This window comes from Prinia subflava, chromosome 1 (genome assembly GCF_021018805.1).
Source record: "Prinia subflava isolate CZ2003 ecotype Zambia chromosome 1, Cam_Psub_1.2, whole genome shotgun sequence".
Classification (NCBI taxonomy): domain Eukaryota; kingdom Metazoa; phylum Chordata; class Aves; order Passeriformes; family Cisticolidae; genus Prinia; species Prinia subflava.
In genome coordinates this window covers 106,335,011-106,355,154 of record NC_086247.1, presented here as the reverse complement: position 1 = coordinate 106,355,154, position 20,144 = coordinate 106,335,011, and the positions used below count along the sequence as shown (strand labels likewise).

The window sequence follows — 20,144 nt, the reverse complement described above, 5'->3', positions numbered from 1 at the left end:
CCAAGGCCCTTATCTGGGCTCAGAGCCTAGTACTGGGCAGCTGAAAGGCCTGACATCACTGAGGTCAACATCAAAGAGTAAGAACAGCTTTTTAAATTGGAGCTGTCAAGGATAAACGGCCATGAATAAATTTTAACAGGGAAACAGAATATATCTAATCATCAGAGGACAAGAGCTCTGGAAAAGCCATGGGGGCCAGAATCTAACTAAGTTAAGTCTGAAACGAAGACTGATGATGTAACAGGATGCTTTGCCAGCAGAGTGTGAACTTTATATTGCTATGGCTCCTCTTCACTGCTTCTACACTGCCTCCTTTCTTCAAGCAACCTTTCCAAGGGTAAAACTAAGGCAGCGTCAAATCAAAGCAGGAGCAATTCACACCTACTTGGTACTTAGTACAGATGAAAATGATGGAACAATTTGTGTAGTAGCTGCCCCTATTTTTCTAGATGATTACAGAAAATGCACTTAACTGCTGCACAGCAACTGACACAGATTTTTTTCTTTTTCATTGTGATAGCTAAGCACTACCAAAATATTTCTTTGCGGTACAGTTTCACTGCGTCCTTAAAAGGGGTCAGCCTTACTGATTTCAAATCCGCTGCATCCCAAGAACATGAAATAGCTTTGTAACCCTAGTATTAGGGTTTCACTGTGTTTGAAAATTAATTTTCATTAAAGGAAAACAAGGTGTGAATTTTAAACATAACTGTAAATGTTCTTGAATAAATCCAAGTGTAGATACTCTTAGTATAGAGTATGACTAAATCCACTTAAGGGAAAATTAAGCATGGGAAGCTAGCCCAGAGGAACTATTACACACTGAAGATGTGATTAGAATTACCCTTTTTTCTTATTCTTTATTTTTTAAATTCCTGGGGTTTTTTCACTTCATGATGATTTCCTCAAATGGATTACTTTATGTAAAAGCACAGGAATCACTATACAGGAAAAACATCACTCTCCAATCAGTTCGGTTTGACTACAGTTTAGCACTGCAATGCAGAAGTCAATTAATAGAGCCAGGATTTTAATGAGATTTTTAAAAAATTTATTATGTCATCCTGTCCACACAAAGTAACTTGGTTTTTTTTAATTAGCATTTGGTTTCCTGAAGTATCTTTAGTGAAGTAGACAGGAAGTGGATGCTGAGAAGTGTTATAGTTAAGTTCATGAAATCAAGCTCTGTGGGCTTTTTTATCGTTCTCATTTCACAAGATCTTGTCCAGTTAATACATGGGTGAAAAATAGTCAGGATGTTGGATAACTACACTCATAGAGCACTAGTGTAGACACTTTACCTTCAAAATGTATGAGCAAGCCAGCTTCCACAACTATTGGTTTCACATCCTCAACAATGCCTCTGGTATCTTTTTAGGTACAAGTCCCAAATTCAATAATTTATGCTATTTAATTGTATTATATCATGTACTACTGGAAATCAAAATATTAAACCGAGTATCCCCATCTAAACTGAAGTTACTGCTGGCAGGATTTAAATTCTAAAGTTTGAATAAACTTTAGTCACAGACAAGTTCTTTCTAATGTATTCACTGATGTGATACATCTACGTGGACCAATAAGGATCCTCTTAATAAGTGTCTTAATAAAAATCAAGTGAGTAAAACCTTGTCCTCATGAATAAACAAAGCTAAACTGTGTAAAAATAATTAATTCATGTCATCAGTAAGATCAGGTCCTAAAACCAGGGTGCCATGCAACCGTAAGTCAGTATTTCAGTACTGTCCTGAGGACAAACTTAATCCTTAGAAGCCTACAGTGTAGTAGAATTTGGAAATAGAGAGGTGCTGAGACACTATACCTATTCTTCCACAAAGAACTATTTTCACAGCTGTGGGGAAATGGCATCTAAAAGGACAGAAGATACCTTGTCTCAGCAGGGGTGATCACAGAATCACAGAACCTTTAGGGTTGGAAGGGGTTTCTGAAGATCATCTCGTCCAACCTGCCAAGGCAGGGTCACCTACAGCAGGTGATCCAGGAACACATCCAGGTGGGGTTGGAATATCTCCAGAGAGGGAGACTCCATGAACTCCCTGGGCAGCCTGTTCAGTGCTCTGCCACCCTCAATAGAAAAAAGTTCTTCCTCATGTTGAGGTAGAACTTCTTGTGTTTTAATTTATAACCACTGCTCCTCGTCCTGTTAATGGGACCCACTGAAAAGAGTTTGGCACCATCCTCTTGGCACCTGCCTGAGAGATATTTATCTGCATTAATGAGATCCCCTCTTACTCTTTTCCACACTAAACAGGCCCAGTTCCTGCAGTCTCTCCTCGTAAGAGAGATGCTCCAGACCCCTAATTATCTTCATGGCCTTCCAGTGGACCTATCCCAGGAGCTCCATGCCTTTCTGGTACTGAGGAGGCCAGAACTGGACACAGCACTCCAGATGTGACTTCCCTAGAGCAAAGGAGGAGGATCACCTCACTTGACCTGCTGGCCTCAGTCCTCCCAGGATACCAATGGTCCTCCTGGCCCCACGGGCACTGCCAGCTCAGGGTCAAGTTGTCATCCTCCAGGGGCCCCAGATCCTTCTCTGCAGAGCTGCTCTCTACTCAGTCAGTCCCCAACATGTATTGGTGCTTCAGGTTATTCTTCCCCAGGTGCAGGACCATACACTTCACTTATTTGAACCTCATTAGGTTTCTCTCTGCCCAATTGTCCAGCCCTTCACAGTCCTGCTGAACGGCAGCACAGCCTTCAGCTCATGCTGCCAAGCTGATGCTGCCAAGAATTCCATAAGCCTCATGTCACTTTAACAATTTTCCTCATAATCTAAACTTTTCTATTATGAAACAAGTTACTTTGTGTTAGGTTAAAAAAGTGAACTTAGCAGAAGGATTTAAATTTCCTGCCAAATTTATTCTTACTGTATAATTTATTTATTAGGCAATGATTTAAAAATAAATGTTTTGGAATTTGGTTTACAGTAGACTTGGGAAAGTATGATTTAGCATGGGCTTGGATGGGGAGCTGCATTTCCTGCATGATAAATCACATCAAGCTCTCAGAATGACAGACATATGCCTAATTGATTATTCTTTTACTTCCTTGGGTTTTAGCTATACATGACATGTCAAGTTTGCAAGCTAATCAAGATATTAGAACACCCTTTGGGAATCAAATTTATCAAAGCCTGTGCTTAACTCTGAACAAACAGAAGCATTCTGTCCAAAATCATTGGGGAAATAGGCAGGAAAATTCTGATATGAGGCTGTTTACTATTTTACAGTTTTCCTTTATGCAGCTATCTGCAACAACTAGCATTACGTGGGACCAGCAAATAATAGGAATTCAAACTGGGACAATGACCTTACTTTTCATCTCACTAACACTGACCATTAAAATTGCCAATTATCAACCACACAAGCCAATGAAATTCAAGAGGGGAACTGGGAAAGGTGGGGAAAATACTTTTTTGCTGAAATTAAAAAAGAAAACAAAACAAAAGCCTTACTTCAGAAATAGTAAAAGCCCCTGCTGAAGCTACAGAAATGAAGCACTCATTCCACAGGCAAAGCAAAAAAAGGCTTAATCAGAAAATTTTAACAGGCATCAAAGTGCAGAAAACAGAGAAGATTGAAGGCTTGCTGATGAATATGCACAGTTGTATTTACATATAAAGATTAGCGCAAGGGCCTGAACTCAGTCATGCAAAAGAAGAGGTAGTATACAAGGTGATGATCTAATCAAGTTCTTACCAGGGCTTCATTATCTTCTGCAATTTCTGATATCGTCTGCAAAATTAAAACTTGCATGTGAGGAAGAGCACTTTGAAACATTTCTACTCTATTTACTGCATACAACCACCCCCCCGTACTTAGGCCATAAAATTCACAGACACGCATACAATAAGAGGCAGTAAATTGCTAACAATTTGCTGTGAGCAGAAACAGTTCAGTAACTAGTAAAAACGCTCCAAATAAATTCCAAATATTTGTTCAGAATACTTGTGTTAACTTCTGTTAGGAAAAAAGCATATCTCGACATTATAATTTAGCAAAGCATTTGTGTAAAAAGCCTTTGATACAAAACAATAAAGGTTTACACATTAAGCATCTTCTGTCCTGTTTCAGGGACACGTAGCCCACTGCCTGGAGAATTCTTTTATTTACTTGTAATCTCCACCACTAAGACTGATGTCAGAGTCATCAGCATTGTTGAAAGTTGTGGAGCTAGGATGGTAAATGGTAAAAATGGCACCAAAGATAGATACCCTCTTTCCCTCTTTTTAAAACACCACTTAAATATATAAAAAATAAGAGAACTAGAAAGAATTTTTTTTAAAAATCCATCTCTTACTTAACCACTTTTTGTGCCTCCTAAATCTATTTCACAGTTTTATTTCAGAGGCTTAGCTGCAGTTCCCCACTGGGAAGACTAGTGTTTAAAAGGACAACAAAGAGATCCTCTTTCCTTTCTGCACCTTCTCCCCAGGTCTTCCCCCTTCTCCCCTTCCTCCTTTTCCAGAGGAATCAGTCTCAAGGAGGGCAGCTTTTGGGCTAGCTTGTGTAACCGTCAGTGGAGAAAACACAGAGACTATCTCCATGATGTTGATGTTCTTCATGGACGTGGTTTAAAGTCCTTCTCTGCCAGCTGTAAGCTGCAATACTCGTGCCTGAAGATAGTGCTGGCACAGTTTACCATGTATCCAAGCACAGACTGGGCTACAACCTAACTCAAATAAGAGAAGTGATAAAATTTTCTCCTTGGATTTCATGGCCTTGGTTCTGTTATGCTACAACATCTATATGTATAGCCAGTAATAATGAATAAACAAAAAACACCTGATGATGAGACAGCCTTAAAAAGTGGTGGAAAATGCGCTCAACATGCTTTTTATGAGCAGTAAAATTCAAAATATTTTCTATAGTAGGAGATCCAAACTTCAGCAGAATGTTACTCCTGTGCTTCTGCAAACTAAGCGTTTTGAAGCTGTGGCAGATTCTGTTAAACGACCAAGAACAATTGCCACAACAAATGGATTTTGTCATCTCCCAAATGTGCATGGATCCTTGCAACTTTCTGCAGCATGTCAGCCAAACTTCATAGCACTCTTTCCAGGCCAGTTTTTAAAAAAGCTGTTTTCTTCCAGGTGCTGACTTCAGCTAAGCAGCAAACAAACCAGAAATTAGGGCTGTGTTTTTCTGATAGAGAAGCAAGTGTGGTGTTCACAGACTGGTAGCACTTCAAAAGACAGACTCTGTTTTGCCAGAGATTTTTCACAACAGGCTCTAATCAGGAGCATTTTCTCCATGACTGAGACAGGGATTAGAGAAAAAACATCTGAGTCCTAAAACCAAACATTTAGACAGCAACTGTCTTAGCATTTAAAGAACTCTTATCCATCCTGAGTTAATCAGCAAGCAGTTAACTTGAGGTCAAAAAGTGTGCAAACTAAAAGAAAATATAAATTTAGAATAATGTGCAGAAATGACTGAATTATATAAGACTTCTCTGGTGAAGCAATACAAAGACAAAATTTTGACTTCAGAAGAAAGACAGCCATTACATTAAATCACAGTTTCCACTGATTTTTGTTGCTTTGGTGTAACTAGAGGAGCAATCAATCTAGGACATCAAATGTTGCAGCAACACATGATTACAGATTGACTTTTACCACTGAAGATGTGGATGGAGGCTGTTCTCTAAAGCAACATATGCTATTTTCATCCATCATCAAACCAAAACATAATATAGAGGGAACTGGCATGAGCAGGAGTTCCTGTCATATTTACCCACAGACCACGCAAAAGTCACCAAGGAGGAGCCAAGCTGATTGTTCCAGCAAGTCAGCCTGGAAAGGAACTAAGTACAGTTTGCCACCTCCATCAGCTTTCCTCTTTCTATATATACATAACTGTTGGGTATTTTCCAGGGGGCTGACTCTGTGGTAGCAACCAAACAGCTTTGTAGGGCCCTTCTTGGTGAGTTACCAAGGTAGGGTCAAAAATGCTGGAAGCCTCACTGCTCACTGATCTAGACACTGTAATTAGCTCAATACCTTTTTTTTTTTTTTTTCTAAAGAAAGTATCCCTCAATTGCACTTGCACAGATGGGAACAAAACCACGGTCAATAAGCAAATGCTATAAGGGCAAATTAGATAGCAATTGTGAAAAGCTGAGATTCTGCAGTGGTGAAAGACAAAACCAGTGATTTTTACACAGGCAGGAGTCTCAAAATAGATGCCAACATAATGCAAAATAACACGAATGACAAGTTACCAGGTTAGACATTCTTCTACCATAATATGTTCCCTGTTTGGCCTCAAAGGAACTCCCAAATGAATCCCAAGGACCAGCAGTGAGTTCTCTTTGGACTTTCTCAAGCACACAGACTTACTATTTGCGCAAATACTGCAGGTTACACCTTGAGCAGCTCCCAACAGGGACTAGCTTAGCATGGACCTGACTAGATTAACTCCTATCTTTTCATGTGCCAAAACTGCTGTACAAAGACTAAAGATACCCCAAATCTAAACCCCAGATGGAACAACCCAGAGTGCACAGGAAGGTCTTGTCTGAACTGAATAAACTAAAATGTCACATTGTGGAAGCCAGTGTGGAGCCACTGCAGCTAATGATACCAAGACCTAAAGCAGTCACACCAGCACAACAATTGTTTCTGAGCCTGCACTGTTTGAACATCAGCAGAACTGTGTAAGAGTATCACTGAGGATAAAAGCTTTTCATGCACTATGACCCCAGAGAGGGCCACTGTTACCACAGGTGGAAGATATTCACAAAAACTTCCTCCTCTACAGAAACACTGATGGGATAACGGATGAGTGCAGTGCCAACCACATTAAATCACCATTAGCTATTGCTTTTCAGGCAAACACAAGGATAATGCACATTCTAGATAACAGGCAATGTTTAGGACTACAATAAGAGAAATCCAAGAGTACAAGTTTTTGGCTTCTGTCTATAACAGGTGTGGCTATCACAAGCATATGAAATCTGGGAAATACTTTGACCTGGAATAATCTACAAAATTACTATTACTATTAAGTTTCACAGCAGCCCTCAGACTGCTCACAGCCACCACAACATCCCACAGCTATACACAGTCCAACAGACAAAAACGTCCTGGAAAGTTGCACAAGTGGAGATGTTAAGATCTTCCTCTTATTTTTCTTGGTTTTTCAAATGCTATAGTTTTCTCTAGAGTTGACAAAATATAACGGATTTGTTTTGCCCACCCTTCATACTGTGAATATTTGGAAATATAAATCCATTGCTGTAGTTATTCTTTTTATAGCATTTTACAAAAGAAGTTGTCAAACAAAACCCAGTAAAACTGTTGTTTCCCCTCATTCCTGTTCCTGTCAACAGGGTGTTGATATCACCATTTAAAAGGGGTCATTTAAATGCTAATATTCTCAAACATAGGCAAAGTAAAAAAATCAAGCCTTGAGAAAGTTTGGGATGGGGGGACCGGCAAAATGTGATCTTTGACAGTTCCACCTTCAGATGACCTTGAGATTAGCTCAGCTGGTTAAAGCATGGTGTTAATAACACTAAGGCTGTGGTTTGATCCCTGTAGGGGCCATTCACTCAAGAGTTAGACTCAATGATCCTTCTGGGTCCCTTCCAAGGGAGATGATTCTGTGATTTTATCTAAAGCCTACATATGTGCTTTGCATATGTAAAAGATATAAGAAAAATTGTACTTGTGTGTGCTGAGAGGGAGGGTGTAATCCAAGCCTGAAGACTGATGGGGAAACAAACCCAAAATACAGCAAGCAGGAGAAAAGTAAACCAACAAAAAAAGTCACTCCAGAAAAAAAATCCTACTTCACCTTCTTTCTTTATGGAAACTGCACTGAAAGAGGGAGCTGCAGCCCTTTCTCATTTTCCTGCCATTACCATCTCCACAGTGGTATAGGAGGATTACCTGGTTTTATAGACTCTTCTGGATTTCTGCCTCACAGACAATAGTCACCCTCTCCCGACATTACAGAAGCACTAAGAAATGAAGATTGTGTAAAACCCCTGTTGGACAAGAATTGATTCTGGCAGCAACGTCAGATTAAGTAATCTATGCTTCCAGGTGAAGCTTCACAGGAGTAGTTTAAATAGAGACTGTTTAAAACCCTGTGCTGTCAAAAATACAAATTAATTTCCTCCCTCCATTGGCTGGCTGAGTTTCTGACACTTTAGCAAATTGAATTGCATCACTCAGGAGTCAAATAAGCATTGGAGCTGAACAAGAGAGGGAGTAGGTACTATATAGCCAGTAGCCAGGAAGTGTGGAAAAAGACTACTTTATATAGTGGCAAAAACCTACTAGCTTAGTATTGTTCCTACCTTCTGAAAATTCATTTTCCATTTATCTAGTGAGTTGTGCATGCACAGCTGTTTTCTGGGGCAATGCTGTGAGCTCAGTAAGGGAACTAAACTGGGTTACGGAATATTGTATTAAAAGTAGCCTCTACTGTCACTTTCCATAACCTACACCAGTTTTCCAGACCAGCTTGGTAGAAACAGTACTGGTATAACTCTCCAGATGAAGCAGGACAGGAATAAGTTACTGTCTGCAAGGGCAGTTTAAACGTTTTGACAGCACTGCTGAAATACTCATCAGGCTAGGATGGAAAAAACCACCAGCAGGTATTTGAGCAACTGTCCCAAAAACTGTGCTAAAGTCGGAATAACTCCAAACCAATCTGTCTTCAGTTTTCCACTGGGCTGGTATACAGTATTATCTCTGTAAGACAAGCCAAGAGCTAGAATTTCACTGAACAATGCAATTTGTCCTTAAAGCATGGGCAATTGATCTCTCAGAGATTTCCAGCTGTACAGCAGCCAGCTCTGCAAATGCATGTGCTCAATAGAAGGCTCCTCTTAGTCAAGACATGAAACCTACAGAATCACAAAATCACTAGGCTGGAAGAGACCTCTAAGATTATTGAGTCCAGCCTAGCCCTAACACCTCAACTAGACCATGGTACCCAGCGCCACATGCAGTCTTTTCTAAGCACATCCAGGGAAGGTGACTCCACCACCTCCCCAGGCAGACCATTCCAATGCTTTATCACTCTTTCCATAAAAAAAAAATTTCCTAATATCTGACCTACATTTCCCTTGGTGCAGCTTAAGACTGTGTTCTCTCATTCTGTCAGTTGCTGCCTGGAGAAACAGACCAACTCCCACCTGGCTACAAACACCTTTCAGGGAGTTGTAGAGAGTGGTAAGGTCACCTCTGAGTCTCCTTTTCTCCAGGCTAAACACCCCCAGCTCCCTCAGTCGTTCCTCACAGGGCTTGTGTTCCAAGCCCCTCACCAGCCTCGCTGCCTCCTCTGGATGTGTTCAAGCATCTCAATGTCCTTCTTAAACTGAGGGGCCAGACCTGGATACAGCACTTGAGGTGGGGATGCAGGACCTACCCCTCCTAAACCCCTGCTGGCTGGGTCTGATACCCTGGCCATCCTGTAAGTGCTGCATGATGACACTCAGTATAAACTGCTCCATTACAAATACACATTTATTTAGAAGCTTACATGAACTTGATTTAGCTGCATTTACTATTTCCAATAGGAAGATGACAAAATTTAACAACTATCACAATTTAAAGTAAGGGGTTTTTTTTTCCTCCAATCTGCATACTAAGCAATTAGTATCTCTTAAAATGAAACAACTCTTATAATTAAAACCAGGCTATCTGCTACCTTGTCGTAGCATCAACTAGCATGTTCCTGTGCCCTGGCTGTATGATAATAAAGCTGCCCAGCACAGCCTCATCAATGAAGCAGATGTCTGGAGAACAACCTTCTCAATGACAGCAGAAAGAGTTCTGTTCTGGTTACTGTCAAGACACCTAGGCTTAGCATAGTCTCTCTCTCTCTCTTCTTTTTTATTTTTTTTGGCAGAAACTGTGTGTTATTTCAGCCAAATGGCAAATCATAGAGATGAGGACAATGCCAATTAAAAAAATACTGAAAATTCTGCATAGGCCTTCCTCCTTTCCCTCCCGTCATGAGATCACCCTTATTATTATTACTAGTAATAACAAAAATAAATATAGATTCCTTTTATCAACTCTTTGGTCTTTCAGTATTTACAGTGTGTGAATTACATTTTCCCTTTCTAGCTTTATAAGGCATTATGAGGAATTTTTTTTCCTTCTAAGGAAGTCTGAGAGTCTGTTCCAGTCACACAACTATTCTGATACATCAAGAAAAAAACCCCAAGATTTTAACAATCTTCTGCTACTTCAGAAAGATTATCTGTACAGACATGATTTTCTGAAACACAAGTTCTAGGCTCAGCCACAGAACACAGCTCTGAATGAGAGAACTACGTTATCACAGTTGGGATAGCAAGAAGACATGATTCTTTCTTCCACCCTGGTTCCTGAAGATTTTTTTATCAGTCATTAGGTATCTAGGACTCCTCAGCACTGCTCATTTTCTGCCCCATTTTAGGGCATTCCACTCTGAGGGGGGAGTGGAAGCAGCACACCTTTACACTTCCCCTTTGGACAGTTTGCACACCCCAGCAGATGGGTGCAGAGTCAGCTTCTCTTGTCTAGGCATGGACTGGCTTGTGAAAAGTTTAGCGTTAGGAGTGCTGTGAAAATCGCTTTCTGAAAAGTCTCAGAAAACAAAAATAGCTGCCTGCACACATCCACCCCACTCTGGTGGGTGGTACAAATGCATAGTCTGAGAAATGACTGGACATCATGGATAATTATAGAATGGAATCAGCATTTTCTTGTTCTTCATGACTTGTCTTGCAGTCTTTTCTATAATTTAAAGGTCACTCAAACCGTAAAAACAAACATAAAACTACCTTGGTTTTTTTTTTCCTTTTTCAGTTAATAAGACTCATAGCAATGCTGTAGAAGCAAGAATGAGCCTGAAAGAAAAACAAGATAAGCCATCTCAATCAACAAGATCAAGACACATGTGGACAGTTTCTGAGATGTTGCATTTCTGCTGATATAAATATATTCATATTGACAAGAGGCACTCTCAGCTTCACTAGGGCCCATGCACCCTACCACCAACCCCTATAGCTTTGTGCTTGCACACACCATACCCACAGTTCTCTATTCTCTAACACATTCTAATTTTCTTCAATATTCAGGAATATAACATATGGAAAACTAACTAGGAAACACTGTTATTTCTTGTCAACTTTTTGTATTACCACTTCTTTTCATTACCTGAGAAATGAAACAGAAGAAATTAGAAATCCAGGGATTTATATTCTCTTACTCTGGTCACTCTAATAGTTATCAGCTTCACTGAAATAATGACTAAGTAGCACAATAAACAAAGCCAACTATAAATAAAACATTGGCCTCTTCCTCAGTGAAAGTTATATAAAAAGATGGAGTCTTGTTTTCCAGAAGCTAACCAGTAAAACTTAATTACACACTCAAATTATAACTTAAGACCTGCCTCTAACATGAAATCCATGTGCAAAGAAAACCTCAAAGCAACTTTGCACTGAGCATGATGGCACTTCTAATGAGCACTGCCTGGCCCTTCAGGGAAAACAGAGAATAAAGCTTGAATTAACAGAATTCATCAATTTCAGGCACAGCTGCAGCACACCATGAACAGAGGCACCACTCAGCCTGAGCTTACAGATGTGGGGCTGTTCCCAGCTGCATCAACCCACAGGCAGCTGGCACAGCACACAGAGGGGATCCCTGCAGAACACCAGCAGCTACCCCACAGGGTGTGTGCTCTCCCAGAGTCTCAGTGCCTGTCCCCAGGGTGCAATACAAGAGCAGGGACAGCCACCACCCTCTCGCTGTTTAACAGTGTGACTCCTCTCAGGTTGTGGCTCAGTGATACACCTAGCCCAATGTAATGGTCTGTTGCCACAAAAAAAGGGCCAATTTCTGCATCCACTCATGACCAGTTCCTCTCTTGTTTCTTCAAGTTCAAGTCCCTAACTGAGCAGAAAACTAATTTTAGAGAGTTAGTTTTCTAAGAGAATCATGTACTTTGCAATAAGTTATCAGGCTGGATTGGCTTTGTGAAGCACGCAGACAGTGGAACCAACTCCTGGAACCAGCTCGTGGAAGAAAAGCAGGACTGGGCTGAAGAACAGAGGTTAACACACAAGAAATGGGAGAAGAAGGCAGGGAAGCCAGACCGTCTCTCAGCATAACCAAGACATTATGTTTGTCTCAGTTGTATGGGTGACTCACAGCCCCATTCAAACAAGGCTGGCTCTACAGGAGTAGCACCAAGGTGGCTAAGATAACTTCATAGTGAAGATATAATTTAAATGCATCTTTATAAAATGTGTTGTTTTCTAAAACTGGGCTGTGAAAGAAGCTTCTGCCCCACCCAGAAATTTCTGGCTCCTCATTCCTCCTCTAATACCTGTCCCCTGCCCTTTATAATGCTACTGTTATTGTTTGTGTAGATTCACCTATGGGCACTGAGAAAGCAGTGCAGGTTCAGCTGTGGACACAGAGAAAAGCTTTATGTTCTGAAGCATTTTGGTGACCTTGTCAGCTGCACAGTCCATAAGGCTACCTCGCTGAGGGTGCTGAGCCCAGGTTGGGAGCAATGGCAAGGAGGCCTTCAATTTGATTTATCTATTCACTAAGCATCTTGTGCGGGACCTCTTCTTGACAGTAGCACAGCAAGTCTGAGCAAAAACAAGAACAGACCAGAAGAGGACAACTGACTCATTCCAGCTGCCTTTCTTTGACAGCCTAGGGCAGTGAATGAAAAACAAAGTTTCTTTCCTTTCTTTTGAGGAAGTAGTTTGTCTGTTTGCTTAGTGTGCTGACACAGCAGTGAGTGACAGACCCTGATGTGAGGGAACAGATTCAGTATCTTGAATGAGATGAGAAAAGAAAGCAGAAGCACCATGGCAGGCTTAGGCTGCTGTGCCTGTGTATGTTTGCTCCTTTCATTAAATCCCAAGATCTGTTAAATACGCACTCATCAGCCAGTGGTGCACAGGATAACAGCGGAAGGGAATGTACAGCACAGCACAGATGTCCTTGCTTTGCAGCTCCCTTTGCAAAACCAGACTTGGAAAAACCTGACCTGCTGACACCCTCAGGAGCTGCAGAATGTCTAGGCTGCTGAACATGAAAGACTGCAGTGAGTCCTAAGAGCTCATCAATATGTGAAGCTGCTGGCAACTCTTACAGTCTGAGTCTTTGTCCAGTGCCCAGACTCAAGGGTATTTCTCCCCACAGACAGAAACACTGATACATACACTAGACAGGTAGATCGATCAATACATGTTTGATGACACATTACATCAGCTAAAAAGAAAAAATTTAAATCCTTCAAAAGGCAGACACAAAAATAGAATAGAATTATAATCATAAAAAAGGCAGTAAACTCTGCTCATATGTCCAGTTTACAAGCCTGCTGTGTGGTTTGAAAACTTATACCTTCAGTCAGGATTTATTACAGGGTATAATTTCCTAGGCAGTGCTTTCAACAGCAGTGTTGCCTTCAGTAGTTTCCCTCCCAAATAGTTATTTTTAATCCAGACCAGTCTGCTACAGCTTGGCTCATCCCACAGCTACAAAACAGCAGCACAAACACATCTGAAGGGTGAGGAGAGTCCTTTCTTTAGTTTTAGTGCAGCTAAAAGAAAAGATTATAAAAAATGTGAATGTTCCCTGTCTGTTTCAACAGAAAATAAATGTTTTAGTTTAAATGCCTTCTACAGTGGAGTAAATTAAACCTTTAAACCTAAATAACATAACAAAAAAATAAACCACAAGGGCAGTGACTGTTAATTTTCCTGTGTTCTGATCTTCAGAGGCACATGTGAGCCTGTCCTTTTAGAATACTTTTCATTAGTACAGCAACTGCTGTAAACATTTGTTTATATCAGCTTAAACTTGTCTTTGCTTCTGAACATAATTTGCTCCATAAACAACAAATACCACATGAATAACAGACAAGTTGACAAAGTTGGTAACTAGAAGCATTTTTTTAAGTGGCATAACGTGATGTGTGCCACAGATCACATCACTGGAAAAAAAAAAAAAAAAAAAAAAAAAAAAAAAAAAAAAAAAAAAAAAAAAAAAAAGAAGACTGTAAACCCAAAATGCTGAAGATTAAACCATGACATTTGGAAATCTAGTATATAACTGTAGTTAGACAGTAAGGATTCAGAGTCCCATAAGCCATTAACCACACAATGGGCAGGGATCAGGGAGAGATTGCTTTTACACTGCCCAATCTATGGACTACTGGATTCTATAAAGTAGTTAATTTTTCTGTGGAAAATACACAGCATATCTTGCACAAGACCCTCAGAAACCATTTGTGTTCCATTTCAAAGACCACTTACTACTTTTGCTTTACCTCCTAACAGTATTTACTTCCTTGAATCCAAGGGAACACAAGCACATTTGTGAGGGGATTAGAACTGATTTCAGTTTTCTTTCTCTCAGGAGATGGTGTGGGTATTGTTGACTTCTTTCTGTGTAGTAGAGCTTGACAACGAGTGCAAATCTCTTACTTGAAATCAGATGCTTACTGTTAGAGCATAATTTAATAGTGCAACAATCCAGTTGATATTTTTCTGCTGCACTCTCCACATTAAGCCAATGGACACTTTCTCACGACTTTGGTCCTGAATTTCACCAATGATGGAATTTGGTAAGGAGTTCTGGTAAAGAATGAGTGTATTTTTAGAGGTCAGCTTTCAATTTCATGTCAAAACCCCTGATTTGTATTATAAAAATCCCATTCAGAATCAAAATAATAAAAAGTGGAAATAAAGTAAAACATTTTTTTTTACATTTGGGGTTTACCACACATATTCTCAGTAATATGAAATTTAAAATACAGTTTTTAGGTGATATCACTTAAATATCAGCCTTTAAATACACTTTCAATGGCTTATTAAAATTCCAATGAATAGAGAAGAAACTAGGACCCCAGTCTCCCCAAACTTTATGGCACAGGTGCTACTTGTGACTTCTTACTTTGCTCATCCCCAGTCCTGACCAGCCCATTGTTAGGGGAAATCTAAAAAAACAATATCTCATTGATAATTAATATACTATCCCAGAGGCCTGGACCTCTTGAGATATTTAATTTCTCAACTCAGAAAGAGAGTATGAAATCACTCCACATGGAAGGAATGCCAGAGTTTAAGCAGAATACTTACTCTGTGCCACTTTCGACCATTTGCGTTAGGAGGGAAATGCCGTCCAGGTTTATAAATTCTTGGGCAAACGTTACATCCCGTGAGTAGTTTGCTAAGTCTTTCAGTGCTTCTAACTTTGCATCCATACTGGAAGACTGGATCCTCTCATGGAGCTGCTGTGCATTTTGAGCCTATGAGAGAAACAAAACACACAAATCAGAAGTGACAAAACAGCTTTCGTTACAATGAAAATCATGAGAAAAATGTCAGTGCAAGCAGGAACAATGGCCATGTTTAATATGAATGATATTTAACTTCCATGCTCAGAAAAGATTAGGTAGCTCAAATACTAATTACTTTTGTAAAACTGTATTACTCGTGTATTACTCCATTATTACCTATAATTATTTGGACTCTTGCAGAATCATTAGCTGAGCAATGGATAGATGTCCCATTGTCTCAAGCAAAATGTAAGCATTACAAAAGACAGCCTTTGGCTTGAAGAGCTTATGTGTCACATCAATAAAGGAGAAATGAAAATAAAACAAACTGCATCAGACAATCTCAGTAAAATAATAGTGGCACTTCTTTTCCTGTCAACGCTTACTCAGGTTACACACTTCTCATCACCTTTAACAACAAATACCACATACTGTCCTAACCATGTTACAGCAAGAGAGACCAACTTCAGGCCTTTTGCTTCTTCTTGCCCCTCTTCTTTTGTTCACAGTCAGTTCAAACACTCACATACCCTCCTAACAATGAGTGTAGAATAATTACTTCCCACATAATACTATGATATTATCTGTCATACATCTTTTTGCATATTCAATATCCTCATGTTATGCTATTCTGGCCATTAATGTTTCAAATACAGGATGAGTTAGTGAAATTCAAAATGGACACTGATGACAGAAAGCTAAAGAAACACTTATATGATCCATATTAAATTGCTTCTCTCTTTAGCTGTACAAATACCTTAAAATACATCTCACGTTTTCAGTTTGGTGCTTTGACTTACCTGAACAGAATACCCAAAAGCTTCAGTTGATAGGTAGCTAGGCAATACATTTCTTAGAAAAATAAACCTCCTCCCTGCATATAGACATATTTGCAAAACTCCGTTTCCTAAAATTCATTTCTTACCTGCACCCATGGAAAGGTGAATGAGAGGCTATGTGTCATTAGAGAAACAAATTAAGTGTAAATTCTCTTGAGAATTATTTTCTCTGAAATGGTGTTTACTTTTTCTCAGCTGGAGAAGAAATAGAGAAGACAGGATTCTGCTGACAGATAATTCCTTTCTGTTCAAGTATTGAATGTACTCTTCACAGAGATGGTCATCTCTGAAGATCAAGATTCTGAGAAAGCAGTCATTTTTAGTGCAAGTGAACATTTAAACAAGGAGCCCTGAAAAATAGCCAGCACAGTGTTGTTACAGATACAGCTCCCTAGCTGCATAACTTTGATTGCTTCAAAACCATGAATAAATTAAAGGTCCCAATCTCCTCCAATATCAGCAAGGTTTGTTACTTCTTGTTTTTACAATGGTGGTGGTAAATGAATGGTATCCAGGCAGCATTTGACCAGAAAACAAATGCAGTAAGGGGCGTGTATGTGAGAGTTAGTGTGGCTGTGGTTAACACAATATTGGAAAGAAATGGAACGTCTTTAGCTTTTTTATGCTTTAAGCATAGCGTGACACAGCCATAGCAGTTTCATTATCTATAAAAAGGCAGAATCCTGTCATACAAAAGATCTTTCTTCCACTGAAGGTTACCTACTCTATCAAGGGATTTGTAATGGGGAAACAATGGTTTATACAGTCTCTCTGTAATGGCAATGGCTGTCCAAATGGAAACTAAAAGACTATTCTCTCAAGCTTAAGCAGGTGATAAGGTAAATAATTTGCTGAAGCCCATGGAAGAGGTAAAAATGCATACCACTTACTTTCAACTTCCAGGATAACTACCGAATTTAGCCCTTTCATTTCATCAGAGGGGGTGAAAAAAGCTTTGCTAAAGTACTCCTCTATAATCAGCTACAAAAAAATTCACCACTATTATTACCTGAACCAGAAATTCAGCAGCCAACTCCTACCTTACCAAAGTACATCCTTTGTGGAGCTATTCCCAACTCTAGGCTCCCTGCTACAGCAACCCAGGAAGACTCAGAGATGCAAAATATCCTCAAAACATTACTGTTCCCCTGAAGACATGCAATGTCTGAATTCCTGCCCACCTCAGGAAAGAAACACTCTGGGAAAACTTCAATACTGCCATGGCAGCTACAGTCCCCAAACTTTGGAAATGATTGCTCAGATTTAACCTTAAACCTATTAAATCTGTGCACATGGCCTTCTCCAACCTGCCATAGTTCTTGAAAGTTACCACCCCACTATCTGCCTACTGAAGGAAGTTCTACTGAACTGGAAGTTCTTCCAGCTTTCCAAGGGAACCCAGTCCTCTAAAAGCTCTTGGATTCAGTGAAAATAGAACAAATAGGAAAGATGAACAAAACGACTGGTTCAGAGTGACCAAGCATCTCTCCTGAGCTGCTCTACCAATAAGTCTGAGTGGGCAAACCTTGGGCAGCAGAGCTGTGGCCAAACAGATGGAGATTTTAATTGCTTGTGTATCACAATAGCAAGCAAGAAAAACAAGTGAGCAGAGCCAGGCGAGCATCTTCCTCCAAACCCCTTCACAACACACTGTGACATTTAAACAATGCTTTGTCTTCATACATATTGACAAGAGATAATTTATGGTCAGGTTCACCCTTCCCCTTGAGGAGAGACTCTTGCCCCCAGCAGAAACACCTGGGGCTGGTGAACTGCTGCTGTTGGCCAGTCAACTTCCGTTCCACCCCAAGCATGGAAAGAGCTAACCCTCCCTCTCACCAAACCTGAGCACACCAGGCCACGGATGTTCATTAGCAGCTCACCTTCACTGCACAACACCAGCAGGAGCGGGACCAACCTCTCAACTGAGATACCTTAATCCTCTTTCCTCTGCAGTCAGTGAGAGCTTTGAAATTCACCAGACTAAAACCAAAATATTATCTTCAATCAGAGTCAGCTTGGAACCCTCTGCAGAGCACAAATATCCAAACTACAAAAGTGGTTCAGCAATGTTTTAAGCACATAAGAGTGCTTACTAACATCACAGGCTTTATCTGACTCTGCCAATGTTCCATCAGCAAAGTTTACACATAGTTGCAGTTTTCTTACACTAAACAAGTTTGGCAAGACACTGCATCCAGTAAACCTTGCTGCTCCTGCTCTGAGGTGAGAAAAGAACAGACAAATGGCAGAGAAGATCTTGACTAAAGTGTTAAACCTATATTTGTCTCAGCAAGAGTGCTGGCACATGTGTCACCGGCAACACGGACAAAAGTCATATTGTCTGTTGTCATCCCAAATGCCTGATGTGTGAAAATATTGCGTTGGTTAGCACCATGCAGTTCTCACAAGCCTTCTAATTCTTGTTGCCATACCACTCATAAATGCTTATGCAATGTACAGCTCACTTATGACTGCATTAAAAAGTGAAACCCGGATGAAATATGCTCCAAGTGCTTACCAGGGAGCTATTTTAATGATTTGTAAGCCATCAGTGGATGGACAGAAAGCACAGCTCATTAAAGCAATAGCAGAGCTGGCTGCCATGTTTGCATTCTTACTGAAATATCATTCAGGTAGGAAAAAATATAAATATATAACCTTCACAACTGAGAATCATTAGAGGGAATTAACAGAAATATGGCTGCTTAAGTAAATGAAAGGCAAAATTAACTGCTCTCCTCTTTACAAAGGAAGGAAGTAAGATGGGAAGCTTGTAAAAACAGCTTGTGTGCTGTTGAACTCCCAGCATTTCAAAAGGCACAAGCTGAATGTCTAGTATTAAGTGACTTGCCCCAAGGACATCCAGAAAGGCTGCCCTTAGGGAGTAGCAGTGCTTAAAAGGAGCAGCTTGATGAGATTGTCAGCTTAAAGAGAGAACTGATGACCTAAATCCAGGATGCGACTTTCTTAGAGACTCAGCCATTTGGAGGTTAAGAATCCCAACAAGGGATCCTAACAAGGGATTCTACTGGTCAAATTATCATTTCTTTGCCACTGCATACTTTGCACAAACTTTGAAAGCAACTTATTAGCCAGACATACACAGGGCTTCTGTACAGAATACAAAATACAGCAAGTAAGGACAAGAGGGAGGACACAAATTCAAATCCAACCCCTACCAAACATGAATGTGCTATGGAAGAAAGTGGGACCATTGATTTAAATTGCTGGTCTTCCATTATGTAATCAGTTGTCTTCTTTATCCTTTACAGAAAAACGAATAAAATAAGTGTATTGTGATCTATTCTGTAGATTTAGTTACATTAGTCAATATTTTGCTAGAAAAAGAGCATACAGACCATCAGTAACTACTAAATACAGCTTTGTCCTTACCAAACAGGTGCATTTCTGTGGTTTACGTTAAATAATTCAGTGTTGAAACACCCTGGTGGCTAAAAGTGCTGCCTTTTCCTGGATTGCTATTGGCATTTCACCTACAACTGCATGTATGCCAGAGAGCAATGGGGGAGTGGACACATTACATTATCATCATTGTACACATTCAGCAGACCCACCAAGGCTGACTAGCATATGAGGACAGGTAAGCAATGAGAATCTATTTTATCAATACCTACATTAATGGTTATTTTTTGCATGAACACTGAAGCACAGTTTCTACAGCTAAAGCCCTGTACAGATGTGATAGACAGAGAGGCCTTGTGGAATCATTACAGGCAATTAAGGAGGCAGAAACTGGGAAATGGTCACCTCTAAAGTCTTGCACTAAACCAATGACAAAAGCATTACAGATGCAGAACCAAATGTATTACACAAATATGCCCTAAAATAAGTTTATGCAATCATTAGCCACTTCTCAACATTTTATAAGCATTTTTTTCTTCTATCTGCATTTGAAACAATCTCTTCCACTTACTATTCAAAATGTGTCTTTCGAAACCTG

The 20,144-nt window shown here is 40.0% G+C and overlaps 1 protein-coding gene across 5 annotated transcripts in view; it reads right to left on the bottom strand.

The window, feature by feature from the left end:
- Positions 1-20,144, bottom strand: part of ELMO1 (engulfment and cell motility 1) — a 304,523-nt gene that overhangs the window by 203,217 nt on the left and 81,162 nt on the right. For all 5 annotated transcript variants that reach the window (XM_063406486.1, XM_063406504.1, XM_063406491.1 and 2 more), the window contains 2 exons: positions 15,142-15,311; positions 3,723-3,758 (listed from right to left, as the gene is read on the bottom strand). In XM_063406486.1, the coding sequence (XP_063262556.1) occupies positions 3,723-3,758; positions 15,142-15,311 (206 nt within the window). The remainder of the gene's footprint in view (positions 1-3,722; positions 3,759-15,141; positions 15,312-20,144) is intronic.